This window comes from Carlito syrichta, unplaced genomic scaffold, assembly GCF_000164805.1.
Source record: "Carlito syrichta isolate Samal-C Ts95f unplaced genomic scaffold, Tarsius_syrichta-2.0.1 Scaffold305755, whole genome shotgun sequence".
NCBI classification, from domain to species: domain Eukaryota; kingdom Metazoa; phylum Chordata; class Mammalia; order Primates; family Tarsiidae; genus Carlito; species Carlito syrichta.
The window spans coordinates 1,252,167-1,267,401 of NW_007249851.1; the positions used below are offsets into that span (position 1 = coordinate 1,252,167).

The 15,235-nt window shown below is 52.0% G+C and overlaps 1 protein-coding gene across 4 annotated transcripts in view; it reads right to left on the reverse strand.

Moving 5' to 3' along the window:
- FOXP4 (forkhead box P4) overlaps positions 1-13,317 on the reverse strand; it is a 31,435-nt gene extending 18,118 nt beyond the window's left edge. For 3 of the 4 annotated variants that reach the window (XM_008062591.2, XM_021714748.1, XM_008062590.2), the window contains exons 1-2: positions 13,098-13,317; positions 548-643 (exon numbers count right to left, since the gene is read on the reverse strand). In XM_008062591.2, the coding sequence (XP_008060782.1) occupies positions 548-643; positions 13,098-13,301 (300 nt within the window). In that variant the 5' untranslated portion in view covers positions 13,302-13,317. The remainder of the gene's footprint in view (positions 1-547; positions 644-13,097) is intronic. The other variant, XM_008062592.2, reaches the window with a different exon arrangement.
- Positions 13,318-15,235: the final 1,918 nt, after the last annotated feature.

The window sequence follows — 15,235 nt, forward strand, 5'->3', positions numbered from 1 at the left end:
GGGAAAAAAGGGCAGATTGTGCAAAGGAAAACAAAAGAGACAGAGAGACATCAAGAGACAGGAAGCACAGAGAGACTGGAAGAGTTACTGAGTGAGAGATAAGGGGGAAAGAGGAGGGAGGGGGAGGCTTGTGACGTGGCAGCTACAACTGAGAGTGCCAGGAAAGGGCTGAAACCCAGACGAGGGCACAGAGAGAGACAGAAAGAAGGACCTGCAGGGACACAGAAACAGAAACATGAAAAACTGAGAAAGACCCTGAGGGAAGAGGCAGGAGAGAGGTCCAGGGAGGCCACGACCAAGACAGACAGGACATTTGAGCGACAAAGAGGCTAAGCTGGGGAAGGCCTGGCTGATCAGGTGGAAACAGAAAGTGGAAGTCCCTCTGCTCCATCCCTGCAGTGACTACTTCCTTCTGAAAAGGTGCCCACTTTTTGGCATTGGGGCTGGCAAGAACAGTTCCCCAGCGGGTCCTTGCCCTCCCTCTGTGCCAGGCCCACCCCTCTGGCCCTGGCCCCAGCCCAGTGCCACAGGGTGCCCTCCTCCTCACCTGCACAGCAGAGGCAGACTGTTTGCTGTCATTGTTCCCCGGGGAGCTCAGGCCTGAGGCCTGCTGCAGCAGGAACTGCCGGGCCACCTGGAGCGCCTGCAAGACAGGGGCTGAGTCAGTGGCCTCAGAGGCTGGGTGGGATCCAGGACTCAGAGAACATTTGCAGCGGTAAAAGGGAGGCGGGAGGCGCTCAGGGTAAGGTGGAAGGCCTTGAGGGTAAGAGGGTCACGGGTCCCTGAGGGCTTGGGGTAAGGATAGAGGTAGAAATCACTTGGAAGACCTGTTGGGGTTCAGGGATTAGAAGGCTGAACTCATCCTGGGGACTCATCCTGGGACCCAGTAAGATTTTGTTAGGACTCAGTGGGGGCAGCAAATGGAAGGGCCAGTGTTCAAAAAAGGACTCCAGGGGAAAGCTCAGGGAAGTGGACCCAGGGTATTAATTACAGGTACTATTTGTTGAGCATTTAGTATGTATCAGGCACTTTATAGGCATGAGCTTATTTAATCCTCTCCTGTAAGGCTGTGAGGTAAGGATTTTATCAGCCCCATTTTGCAGATGTGGAAACTGAGTGTCCAGGAGGCTAAATTGCTCAAGATCATATAACTAGGAAGTATCAGAGCTGGGATATGAGCCCAGGGAGCCTGGCTCCAAGGCTATTTGCTTTACTGGGTGGTCAGTCTGGGGGCAAAAGGAGTAGCATTCACTGTGGAGTCAGTTGGGGATATGAGGGTAGAGTCTAGGGGTCAGTGGCACAGGGTCTGAGCACTGTGTAGTTTTCTGAGTTCAAGGAATGTGGGTGAAAGGCCTCGTGGTACTGGGGGAATTAGATCAAGTCCTGAGGGGTGTCTGAACTATATCAGCAGAGATGCATGAACCATGATGGTCTGGGCTTGGAGGCCCCAGTGGCTTGGACTGGACTCAGCCAGAGGAGACATAAGAGTGGGAAGTATATGGAGTGGCACTGGCATGTCATTGTGACAGTCAAGGCAGGGAACATGGGAGGTGGGCCACTGGTGGGCAGTGAGAGGTCTGGTAGGACCGCAAGGGGTCAGAAAGGCCTGGGAAACTCTCTAAGGCCAGGTAAACCCTCCCTCTCCTCACTCTGGGTCAGTTGGAGTTTCAGATGGTACCTCTCAGGAGCACAAAACCTGTCTCCAGGTATCCTCAAGACCCCCCTTGTGAGCCAGAGCAATTACGTCCAGACCCTTGACACGGGACTCTGGCCTTGGGCAGATCTGGGTTGGAGTTCCTGCTACGCGGCTTACCAGCTGTGACCTTGGGTAAGCTCTTCTAGCTCTCTGCACTTTGTCTCCTTATTGTAGAACTGTGATCCTACCCATCTCCAAATTACTAGGGAGATTAAAGGCCCAATGCTTGACACCCAGTTGGCATTTGGGAAGTGCTCACTCCCATACCTCCTCATTCATCTCGCAGCAGTTCTCCATTTCACCTCCTCCAGCCTCTGCCCAACACAGCCTTGTGCTCTGTGCACTCATCAGACAAGATGCGCCCACCTGTGGCTCACTCACATCTGTATACACGCGCACACATACACAGTTTTTTTCCACTCCAGCCTCTGTTCTCCCACCCCACCACAAGAACCTTCAAAGCTAAATCTTTTATTTTATTTTTATTTATTTATTTATTTTTTGCGTTGGAGTCTCACTCCGTCACCCAGACTGGAGTGCAGTGGCCGCTCCCGGCCACCGCAGCCTCGACCTGCTGGGCTCCGGCGATCCTTCCGCCTCAGCCTTCCGAGTAGCAGAACTACGGGCGCGCGCTACCATGCCCGGCTCATTTTTTGATTTATTGTAGAGATGAGGTCGCGCCAAGTTGCCCAGGTGAGTCTTGAACCCACGGGCTCAGGCAATCCACTCACCTCAGCCTCCCAGAGGTGCGGGATTACAGGCTGAGCCACTGAGCCCGGCTGCAAAATCTTTTAAGGTGGGACATGGACGTGATTACTCGTCACTCAGCAAGCAAACACTGAGTGACTGCCGTGGGCCGAGCATACGTACATATCCACCGTGGCGGCCCTTTCAACGCTGTGTTGAACAGCCAGGTCTCCCTGGAGGCTCGAATCTAGTTTACTTTAGGACAGTGTCCAAACACACACTGATGTATCTATGGGAACATGACCCACAAGCAAACCTGGAGTTCAGATTGGTGCACTCCTCGTCAGCCTCCCCCGCCCCGCACTCCTTCCCCTGGACTTCCAGAGGGAGGCAGGATGTTTCTTCTCTTCAAGATTCACTTCAGAAAGTAGAAATCTGACCTTCGTGAGTCAAATCGCTCTGTGAAGCTGTGGAGGGGGGGCCAGCTGGGTGGGCATCAAGAAGGAGCTCCTGCCTCTATTGCCCTGTTTTTACAGAGATTCCCCCCACCCCAGGTCTAATGACAGTTGCTCTTTATCCAAAGGTAGAGGTAGGATGGAAGGGACACAGGGGTCAGAGACTAGGAGGCAAGGGTGGGGAAAGAGGATGGCTCAGAGGAGTTGACCAGCCAGGGTGACCCAAAGGGACACTGGTCAGAGCACGTCAAATCCCTGGGGGGGAGAGGGAAGCTGCGGGGGAGAGGCTTCCAGGGGAAGTTAGTGGGGAGACCTGCTCAGCCTCCTGGGGTGGGATGGGAGGAGTGGCCAGGTAGTTTGAATTCACTCCCCACTGACTCTTTACTCTGTGGTCTCCTAGAGCTTGAAGTTACAGGATTTATAGGGGGAAAAATGACAGGGTCTTGTAATCTTATTCCTGTGAGACCTTCCTCCCTGTGATAGGCCCTTCCTCCCCCACAGCCCCACCCCTTCCTCCAGGCTTCCCTCCCCTTCCTCCTTCCTAGCTCAGGCCCTTCCCTTTAGGCCAGATGAGAGAGAGCCAGGTAAGACCTTAGGCCTGGCTGAGGCTCTGGCCTCCCCTGACTTCTCACTTTTCCCTCCACTATGCAGGTCCTCACTCACCCACCCACTCACTCCTTCATCCCCCACTCCTTTACCCACATCGGTACCTGCTGTGTACCAGGGACCATGCTAAGTTCTGGAGAAGCATAGAGACAGAACGTGGTATCCACCCCTAGGGCCCACAGCTTGGGTGCTGTGATGACAGCCTCTTGTATAGAGACTGAAGCAAGGATGGGCACCAGGGAAGTCTGGAAAGCTCCCCGAGGAGGTGGCAGCACTCACTGGAGTCTCACCACCTGACAGGTGAGTTCACCAGGTTGATATCCTTCACTCTGCTGCACCACGTGTGTTTTTACCCTGCTTTCTAGCCCTGGAACCTGTAGGTCATTGTACCCCCTGCCTCCAAGAGACATGGGAAATAACAGGCTCTGACCCTGACAAATCCAGCTCCACTTTCTTTGATGATGCCAGTCAGATTGGAGGCTCCTTGAAAGCGCAGATCATGTCGAATACAGCTATGAGCCTCCACCCCAAACATACAGCAGACATGCATTACCTACTCACAATATTCATTTTGGCCTAGGCTGAATATGGAAGACCAGCATAGGCTGACAATCAATTTGACAGCCAACACTTACATAGTGCCTTGTGGTTTTCAGATCACTTCTTCAAACATTTAACCGAAGCTTCATAACACTGAGCTAGGCAGAGTAGGTATCGATGTCTCCATTTTACAGATGAGGAAACTAAGGCCCGAGGACCCATGGCTAGGAAGCAGTAGAGTCCAGACATCTCTGACTGCCCAGCCCCCTACCGTCACCCCACTGAGGGACCTCTATGACCTCATGCAGAGCCCAGGGAGGCCTCTGGCTCTGCCTTCCCCCTAATCTGGGTGCTTTCAGGCCTCTGGGCATGAAGGGGAACTAAAGATGGTTGAGTTAGAGGGAGCAGACCAAGCATGAAATCTCCAGGAGAAAGGTGAACTCGGTCTTTCCTTCCCTGGGGACCAGAGATACCAAACAACAGCCCTGGGTGGGAAAGGTGTCCAGATACCCACACCAGGGTGAAGCCATCCTGGAAAACCTGAGGAAAAGGGAGAGGAGCCTTAGGACAGAGTGGGAGCCATTAGGCCTCTTAAACCTCTTTTTACTTCCTCCCTCCAACTCTCTGACCTGAAAATCAAGTGCCCTGATTGATTTGGGGATAGAGTATGGTTTTCCCATAAGGGAGACAGTGGCATCCATTCAGTGCATGGACCCTGGGAGAGAGAGATCTGAATTCAAGTCCTGGTTCCACTATATACTGAATGACTTTGGTTAAGTCACTGTACCTCTTTGAACCTCTGTTTTACCCTCTGTAAAGCTGGGACAAGTCCATACTTACTTCACAGAGTTGCTGGAAGAGTACATGAGACAATGTGCACCGCACTTAGCACCCAGTGGGTCTTGGACGCATTAACTACTGGTGTTATTCTTGATCTTTCACCAGGCAGCTCCTGGTCATTTGCCTGGTGCCACCCGGAAGGCCCTGCTAACCAAATCCTCTTCCAGCCCACTGCCCCCATTCCCCCTCAAGCCTAAGAACTCAGCCTCACTAATGAAGCCGAACTCTCCTCCCCCCATCCCCCATTCAGAAGTCATTAGCAGGATCTCCGCAATTAGGAACAAATGGCTTATAACGGATGGCATCAGGGAGGGCGGCTGGGATGGAGGTGAACGAAGCTGCAGTTTTGAGGGCAACAGGGAGCTGCTATGAAAAGAAAAGCAAGTGTTGGGGCAGTGGATGGGACCACAGCCCATTTCTGGTTCTGAGAATTTGGCGACAGGGAAAAGGGGGGTGGGAGAGGGGTCATCTGTTTACCACCCCTCTCATCAGGCCACAGAACATGTCTGTGCTGGGGTGCCAGCCCTACTCTCTGTGTCTGGGAGGCCGGGGCATGGTAATGGGCCGGGGGCTGACTTGAAGAGCTATGGGAAACAAGAAGAATTGCACACCCCACTGCCCTGGTGTGCTGCAAGTGTTAGAGGCATCTTGTGCAGTGTTTTGTAAATTGCTGCTCATGACCCAATGGTGGGTATCAATTTAGTGAGTCAAAAAATAGGAACTTTATACGCATACACCCCCCCCACACATACACCTTTGTATTTATACCGATCCAGTTCCCTTGTTGATAAGAAAATGGAGATCCAGAGATGGGCAGTGACTTGCCCAAAGGGATACAGCGACGAGAGCAGAACTGGAACCCACCAGGCCTGGAGCCGGGCTCTACCCGGAAAGGAGAAGCCCAAGAGCCAGCCGCCCAGGATGGGGGGTACACTAGCAAGTTCTGGTTTAATATGAATCATGGTGAGAGGCAGCCAAAACAAAATCCAAACTTCTTGCATCTGCCTCTAATTTTGGCAAAACTGAGATTCAGTCTTATCTAAATTGTCTTGATAATTAAGGAGAAGGGGGGACTAAAAGGGTATTTGAGGGTGCCAGCCCGCCTCATTCCATTCCAAAGCCGAAAAGCAATCCCAGGAAAGTCTATCACCTTTACCTGCAGGGCCCCAGCATGACTTACTACTGATTTAACAACAATTTGACAGGTAGTTATGAAGCCCCACAAGGCACTCAGTGTTCTCGGCACTGGGGACACACGTACTGGCTTTAACAGGGTTCACATTCTAATGGGCTGAGAAAGACACTAAACAAATAGACAAGCAAACTCTTGAGACAGAGGTAAGCAGCAGGCTTTTGAGCGTGTGACCCGGGAAGGCCTCTCTGAAGAGATACAGCATCACAAGGAGGCAGCTCTTCCAAGGGAGAGTAGTCAATGTGGGGGAAACAGATGGTGCAAGGGTCCTGAGGTGGGAAACACTTGGTGCGTTATGAATTAAAAGGGCCAACGGGGCCAAGCAGAAAAGCCAGAGATGAAGTCCCAGGGGTGTGCAGGGGCAGATCACATAGGGACAATGATTTTGTATTTCATTCTACACTAGAGGAAAAATAAGTAACTGGAGGATTTTGAGCAGGAAGTGATATGACGTTTGAGGCTAGATACCCACACACTGCTAGTAAATGGTATGTGTCTAATAAGTACTCATTGGTTTGAATTAAACAGGAAACACCCTTTATCCACCCCTCAAAATGCAACTCCTCAGGGACTAGAGGGTGGAGAGAAGGGGTGCAGAAAGAAAGGCTGAAGATCACTGGCCCCGACCACTGAGAGAACTGACCTGGGTGAGAAAAGTTCTCAACTAGCCGTGCTTTGTCCTCTAGTAAAGAAACATAAAAATGAAATTACACAGAGAAGGGGGACAAGAAGGGTGGGGAGAGGCGACCATAAAACCCCTGAAGTGATTCTACACCTTTTCGCTAGGAAAAAAAAAAGAAAGCTTTTTGGATAAGGTTGTAAATTTTTTTTACACCAATCTCGTAAAAATGACATCGGCGCATTCTCAAATTAGAACCATTAAAACGAAAACCAGCAACGCACAGACACAGACAGGCCCACGTGGGTGGGAGACTCACGTCCTGGGCACACAGCCCCGGTTTCAAGATTCCTTCCCCACCAAGTATCTTGAAAACACTTTTCACATGGGATGAGTCTCTGGCCTCAGGGAGATAGGAATTAACAGCTGAACCCAACAGTAGAGAGAGAGGAACCGTGGTCCTTTGAAGGGCTCCCTCATCCCTCCACTTTTCTGCACCACCGCCAGAAGGCAAGCAGGCTTTGCACCAGTAGGGGCCGACCCTGGCCCACTTCTAGTGATGGTGCAGCCTGCAGCCTGTCCAGCTCTTCCCCACCAAAACCAGGTGGGGGAGGGGGGGCGCTGCAGGCATGGCTACAAGTCTTGGGTGCCTGGAAGTGCCGGTCTGGCCTCCTGCAAGCATCTGAAATCACTGGGGCAGTGGAGGCCTAGAGGTGGTGACACTGCAGTTCCCCACAATTCCTATGATCACTTTCCTCACTCTTGGCGGTGTTGGAGATGACTCCCGGACACACGTCCCACCTGCCCATATCCGTGGAGTTCTTGGGAAGCAGGTCTGTTCCAGGGTCTGGGTTCTGAGCCACTTCACTCTAGTCACTTCAGTAGGAGGCTATAAGTATAGAATTTCGAGTGGGGACAATGTGGGGGCATAAAGTTCTCTTCCTGAGGCACCTACTGGGGCTTCTCAGAATAAAGGAGCTGCACCAGGAGAAAAACTGCTCACCCACTGAAGGTTCCCCGCCAAGTTCTGCCCAGATGAGGGAATGTCGGGAGGTAGTCCCCTCACGATACAGCCTTCTCCCTCAGAAGAAGAAACATTTGCCTATCTTCCCCAAGTCCTCCTCTCTGTCCCCAGAATTCTAATCAGCAGGGACAAGAACTCTGCTGTAAAAAGGGGGTACGGGAGGGGAGAAAAAGAGAGGGATCTCAGAATTCCATATAAGAAGGGAAGCCAAGAGGCTTTTCGGCTGTAGAGTAGGCTGGGTGATTCCTAGACCCAGGGAAGCTGGGGTCTGGGATCTTGCCCCAGGCCCTGGGCCCCTTTCCCCTTCCCCCACAGTAGAGGAATTTTCTTTCACAAAAAACAGGGTGGCCTTTGGCTTACAGCTACCTAGGAGGAGCAAAAGAAGGGGGTTTGGCTAAAGCCCTCCATCCATCCCCTTCCTCCCTTCATCAAAGCCAGGCCAAGAAGGAAAGGGCAGCTTCTTTCTTCTTTTTTGTTTTTTATAGACATGGTCTCATTCTGTCACCCTGGCTAGAGTGCAGTGAAACGACCATGGCTTACTGAAGCCTCAGACTCCTGCTTCAACCTCCTTAATAGCTAGGAGTACAGGTGTGTGCCACCACACCTGGTTAATTTTTACATATTTTGGTAGAGATTAGGTCTTGCTATTTGCCAAGGCTGGTCCCAAACTCCTGGCCTCAAGCAATCCTCCTACCACAGCCTCCCAAGTAGCTGGGACTACAGGTGCACCACCACACTCAGCTAATTTTCTTATTTTTTTTGTAGAGATGGGGATCTCACTCTGTTGCCCAGGCTGGTTTCAAACTCCTGGCCTCAAGTGATTCTCCAACCTCGTCTTCCCAAAGTGCTAAAATTACAGGTGTGAGCCACCTCACCAGTTGGCAAGAAAGGGCAATTTCTAAGCACCCCCCAGCAGCTGGCATGAACTGACATGATGTCCCTAAACCTCCCCAACACCTCCTGCAGGGGTTCATTCTCCAGAAGGAAAAGGAGAAGGTGTGGGACTAAACATGAAACGGTAGAATCTGGAACATGAGGGTAGGGGTCCTGAAGACCAAAGACAACTGTTGACAGTATGTGTGTTAGACAGTGGGGCTAATTCACTCTGAGTCCTTCCCCCCAAGTAGCTTCAGCAGAGGAGGGCCAGATGGAGGAGGAAAAGGAAAGAAAAATCTCTTCCATTCTTCTTCTCCCCTCCCCCAACTCCCTGACACCCGCCCCCCCAATCTCTTGGAAGGGGGTGTGAGTTAAAAGCCCATTAATGTGCAGAGCCCCCCCAACCCTTTTGAATCTCCTTACAGGATGTGAACGGGGTGGGATTTGGCCCAGTTGCCATGGCAACTGCGGTGGGAGTTCCCAGACGCTAGGCAACCCTCCAGTGACCCTCGCTGACCTGTCACCCCCGCAACCCGTGGACAATGGGAGTGTGCACTCCAGAGGCCCAGGACGCCTTTCAGCGCAGCCGCCAGCAGCTCTGCCTGCCCCCACCCCACCCGGCTCAGCCCTCCCAGCCCCAAGTCCGGCTCTCCCTGTCCAGGGCGCCCAGACCCCCAACACCTCCCCTCTCAAAATTTGGTGCACACTTCTCCCAGGCCTCATTGCCCCCCTATCAATCAGAGAGCTCTAAGGACATGTGTGGGGTCCCTAGGGAACCCCTCCACCCCCCCCCACACACACACGGGAACATTTTCATACAGGTGAAATCAGATTAGGATAAAACACAAGGGCTACTTTCAAAGAAGACAGCCAGGGTATAGGGTAAAAGTGCAGGGGGGGTAGCAGTGTGATAGAAGCATTTGCCTTGGTGGAGGAAGAGGGCTGATGGACAGCTGGCATGTCTATAGTCTAGGGTATTCTTTAGCAGCTGCTGGGGATCACCAACTCCAGCTGGCCAGCATAGTGCCTGGTATAAAATAAGGCTCAAGGTGTGTTTGTGGAATGACTGAATGCCCCAAGGCCTACCACACTCCCCACGCCTTCTCCTCAGGGTAGATTCTTCATGAGGGAGTGAGACTGCAGACTTGGTGAAATCCCCAAGGGCAGCGTGCAGGTGGTGATGTTCTGTCACTCATCAATGAGAGGGTGGGAAGAGGGAGGTGGGAGCTGGGGCCTTGAATGTGAAATAAGGCAGCCAGTCAAGGACCCTCTCTCCCTAGTCAGACCCGGCCTGGCAGCCAAGCCAGGTCACCCCCAAGTCTCTGTTTAAACAAGCTCCCAGCCTGCTCGTTGCATGGAAACAAGTGCCTGCTCTTGTTCCAAAGTGACGTGGCCGCCCTCTTCAGCACTGTTTGTTTCAGCCTAAAGTCCTGTCACAGGCCTGACTTCTGACTCGCCCTGTTTATCTCTCTCTCCTCTGTCAACTCATTACTCCCAAAGGCCAGGACTGCATTTCCAGGGCTTGTTTACCCAGAGCAGAGGGACAGGGAGAGACAACAGACAGAGAGACAAAGGGAGAGGGGCTTGGAGACCCAAGGAGGTCACAAGGAGGATGGGACGGGCGGTTGTCCTCAGACTCTCTCCTACCCCCTCTGTAACACCTGCAGCTGGTGCTAGAGTAGCTACCGGAGGCCAGCTAGCCATGTTACTTTTTTCTTTTAAATCATTTTGAGAGCTCTTTTAGGAAGATGAAATGCTCTCATCTACTCATCATCAGACATGTATTTAGTGCCCACTACGCTTGGAGACCTGCTCTCTCCATTCCGACAGTGTGAGTTGGGTGGGAGCAAAATGGTGGGTGCACCGAGTCCTGAAGTGGGAACTGGAAGACTGAGGTCTAGCCACAGCCTTCATTGTGTCATTCTGGCAAGTCAGTGCCTACCTCTGGCTGCCTCATCTGTGAAATGGGAATAACAATACCAACCTCCCAGGGACAGTGTGGTGACTTAATGACACAGTGTCCATGAAAACCCTAAGCACCAAAAGATATTTGTTTGTCCTCTTTGTACTTCCAGGTCGTGGTAGAGAGGGGGCAGGAACCCAGGAAGCTGGGCTCTCTTTCCCATACTTGTTTTTCCCATAAGGAGAAACATTTGTTGTTGAGTACCAGAACAAGTTACTATTGAAGCTCCCTCAAAAGCCTGGTTCATATGTTGGGGGTAGAAGGATGGCCCACAGACTATTTCACTTCAATTGAAAATCATTTTAATTTTGCAAGATTCTTTTCATAGTTTTGAGCCAACCAAACCTTTTTAGAGTCTCAAATATGTTCCTTGGCCCTGGGCATGACGCCCATAGTGAGCCCAAATGGATAAAACAGTCTCTGCCTGCCTCCAAATCCCCACCCCGGTTTATTTGTGAAACAGATATAGGATTTTCCAGGACTGTGGGATATCCCCCAAAACAAACAGGAATAACTGGAACGTGGAATATAGATGGGAAAGCATGGCTCATGTGCAATGCAGAACCAAGAAACCTGATCAGTACAGACAGTTCTGTCTCTCCCTACCCCAAACACTTCCCCAGTTATCCAGAGATCTGTGTTCACTTTTCACTTTTAGTAATTTTTAAAAAGAAACATTCCAGTTTCAATACTGCCTAACCCCTGCCATATTCAAAACCTTTCATAGCTCTGTCTGCACTGAGGTACAGGAGGAAAGAACCAGTCATATAAAATTGGTAGCCTTGGGGACTTCTGGGAGTAGAGGGTGTGTTTTGTTATTATTTCGATAAAGGGTAGGGTTTTGCCCTTTGACCCTCTGTTCCCAGCAGACAGCACAGATTCTGTAGGTCTCTTCCCTAGAGAACCTGCTTGGGAAGGTTTGGGAGATGCCAGCAATGTCCCAAGGACCGTCTCCCTGGGGAAAGGAGTCAGGCCCCTTCCTGCTCCAGTCTCTACTGCTGACAAGAGGAAATGTTTTAAAGTTCTCAATTCCAGCCAGGCACAGTGGCTCATGCCTATAATCCCAGCACTCTGAGAGGCTGAGGGAAGAGAACTGCCTGAGCCCAGGAGTTTGAGACCAACCTGGGCAGCATGATGAGGCCTCATCTTTACAATAAATCAAAAAATTAGCCTGGTGTGATGGCACATGCCTGTAGTCTCAGCTACTTGGGAGGCTGGGGCCAAAGGATCACCTGAGTCCAGCAGGTGGAGGCTGCGGTAGCCATGAGTATGCCACTGTACTCCAGCTTGGGTAGCAGAGTGAGACTCCAACTCAAAAAAACAAAAATAAAAAACAAAGTTCTCAAGTCTGCTCACACCCACAGCAACAAGTTCGTTGCATCTGATCCTAACAACTCTGTATTTTAGGTGCCAGACTCAGGAAGGTCCTTGACTTAGCCAAGTTCATACTGCTGCTAAGGGGCGGGACTAAATTCCTGCTTTAGTGCTAGCTGACCAGCTCAGCATGGTGTGCTGGGCTTCTGATGGTGCTGCTTCCGGTTTCACCTCTGGCTCCGAGGAGCTTTGTGGGAAAACGCCCCTTGGGGTGAGGGTGGAGCCCCCAGGTAAACCTGGGAGACAGCAGTACCACAGAGGGGAGCAGGGGAGGATACTGCAAGGACATACATCTGTGCACACACGAGGCAGGGGTGGGGTCCTAGGAGGGGGTACATGCAGGACCCTGATTTTCCATGTTCCCGGCAGAGACCCCAAGAGCCAGCACCCACAGCAGGGATTCCAGGAGCAGAGTCAAAGAAGAGAAAGAATCCCAAAGCCAGGGCTGGCTGGGCCAGTTCTCCGGAACTTGTCAAGCATGATTCTTCCTTCTTAGCCTCCTGGGTGGAGACAGGACCTAGGGCCCCTGCTCTGTCATTACCTAACCAGGCTCCCCACCCTAGTGCCTCCAGTTCCTCAGAGAGGCTGGTCTTGAACTCCTGAACTCTGCACTTCAGGGCGGGGATGCTGGGGTGGAAGAGGGAAGGCGGACACAGATAAGGGCTCCCAGTCTGAGCCCTGAAAATAAAAACCTGCCTTTGCCCACTTCTCCTGGCCTATTCCCAGCTGCTTGGGCCATTCTCTTCACAGCTGGGAAGCTTGGGTCAGGGGCCCAGGCAGACTCAGGCAGAGAATGTTTTACAGTACAAATGAAGTGAAGATCCCCCTGTGTGTACAGCACCCTCTCAACCCTGCTCATTCAGTCAGTCTCCCAGCCAGTGTGCAGGAGGAAAGCGGAGTGACCGCTCATCCAACATGCCGACTCTCAAGCCTGCTGCCCAGGCATCTGTCTCTTCTTATGGCATTTCTGGATCTGTTCCCAGCCTCATGATCTCAGGCCCCTCAGTCCCCCTTCTTTCTCTTAAATATGCGGCACTACTCAAGGCTCTAGGTGGCCACCAGAATAGAAGGGCCCAGAGCGAATCCTCAGGGGCTGGACTGGATCGTCTCAAGAATGTTAACGTGACGTTGTCTGGCAGAGAGCAGTGCCCCAGCAGCCAGGATGAAATGGGATGAGGTCTGGAATACCCCCCTCCCCCTCCCAGATGCCTAGGAGGGCCCCTACCTGTTGCTGCTGGAAGTGCAGCAGCTCCGCAGGGCTCATCTCGCCATTGCTGTCTGCGCCCGTGGCCACATCCCTGCCCGTGCCACTTGTGGCCGTGCCTGTGGCCCCACCACCGCCGCCATCAGTTTGCCCGGAGAGGCTGCCCACGCCGTTCTGACCAGACGGAGCTGACCTGATTGTCTCCGAGGCAGATTCCACCATCATGTCGCTCTAGTGGGACCTGGAGGAGGAGGAAGAATGTGGGGGGGGCAGCTAATGTTAGAAACTGGATAGGCAGCAACTGATGCCCCAACAACACCACCATCACCACCACCACCACCACTGAATGCACCACTGAATGTACCACTTCCTCCAACTCCCATCCCCAGTCCTAGGACAGGTCCTCCTCTTTAACTTCCCAATGTCACCTCTCCCCTAGGACTGAGTAAGGGACAGTTTCAGACCGAAGCTAGGCCTCCCCACATTTCCTCGAACTCCGGCTGCGGAGGAGAGGAGATGAAGCCCTTATACTGCTCCTTAAGGTCCTAAACCTGTTCTGGACTTTCTCTCCTGGCCAGAGTCTTAAGGGGAGTAGGAAGAGGGCAGCAGCTGGACCAAGGAAGCAAAGACAAAAGAGTTCTTCACCAAGGACTCACCATATCGCTCCCCTCAAGGGACTCTGTTCCCTAGGTAGGGAGTTCCTCTAGGGCAGCGCCTCCTGCTCCAGGCTGCCAAAGCCCCTAATCAACATTTGTTCTATAATAAAAATGGCTGCCACGTGGCCAGCACCGACTAGGAGCCAGACATTCGGCTGGGGTATCAATGAAGGAAACCCAGGTGCCACTTCCCTTTTTAAAGCCCTTAGCTCAATGCCCAGTCCAAGAGTAGATGTTCAGTAATATCTTCTTACTCTCTACAGGCACCATGTTTCCCCCTTACAAGAACTGTGGGTACTAGTTACCATGCCAGTTTTACAGACGGGAAACTGAAGGTCCAGAGAGTTACATATTAAGGCCAAGAGTCAAGATCTGAATTCCTCACTACCCCAGAAATGCCTCTTAAGGAGGGGCTGAAACATTCCCTGCAAGACAGGGTATGTCTGCCACAGGGCAGAAACAAGAAGGAGGCTTGAGTTTTTCTCAACTCACGGAGGTTCCAGTATTTCAGGGGGTTTATCCACACAGATTGGAATGAAGATGTGGGAACTTCAGCATGCAGAGCAATTCTCAAATTCTGTGGGTTCCCCAACCACCCCAGAGCCATAGTCCCTTAAGAGGAACATGGATGTCAAACAGGCCATGATTGCTCATAGTCTACCACTGGTTTTCTTTCTTGTTTTTTTTTTTTAAGTTGGAACCTCATTCTGTCACCCAGGCTAGAGTGCAGTGGCACTCTCGTGGCCATTACAGCCTTGACCTGCTTGGCGCAGGTGATTCTCCTGCCTCAGCCTTCCAAGTAGCTGAAACCATAGGTGCACACCACCATGACTAGCTAGTTCTTTTATTTATCATAGAGAAGAGGTCTCACAAAGTTGCCAAGGTTGGTCTCAAATCCCTGTACTCATGCAATCCTCTCACCTCTGCCTCCCAAATTGCTGGGATTATGGGTGTGAGCCACTGTGTCCAGCTTCTACCACTGGTTTTTGACACATCTTAAACTCCCTAACCCTCAGTCCTGGTCTGTGGTAGTGCAACATTCCTCAGGGGATTGGTTCCAGGACCCGTGTGGACACCATAACTCTCAGATGCTCAGACCTTGCAGTCAGCTCTGCAGAGCCTGTGGAGACAAAAGTCAGCCCTCTGTATCCACAGGTTCTGTCTCCCACAAATGCTATATGGTACTTTCGACTATGGTTCCTTGAATCTGTGGATGCAGAACTTGCAGAAAAGAGAAGGCCGAAGCCGGGCTCGGTGGCTCAGCCTGTAATCCCGTGTCTTGGGAGGCTGAGGTGAGTGGACTGCCTGAGCCCGCGGGTTTGAGACCCGCCTGGGCAACTTGGAGAGACCTCATCTCTACAATAAAATAAAAAAATCAGCCAGGCATGGAAGCACATGCCTGTAATTCCGGCTACTCAGAAGGCTGAGACGGAAGGATCGCCTGAGCCCAGCGGGTTGAGGCTGCAGTGGCCGGGAGTGGCCACTGCACTCCAGTCTGGGCAA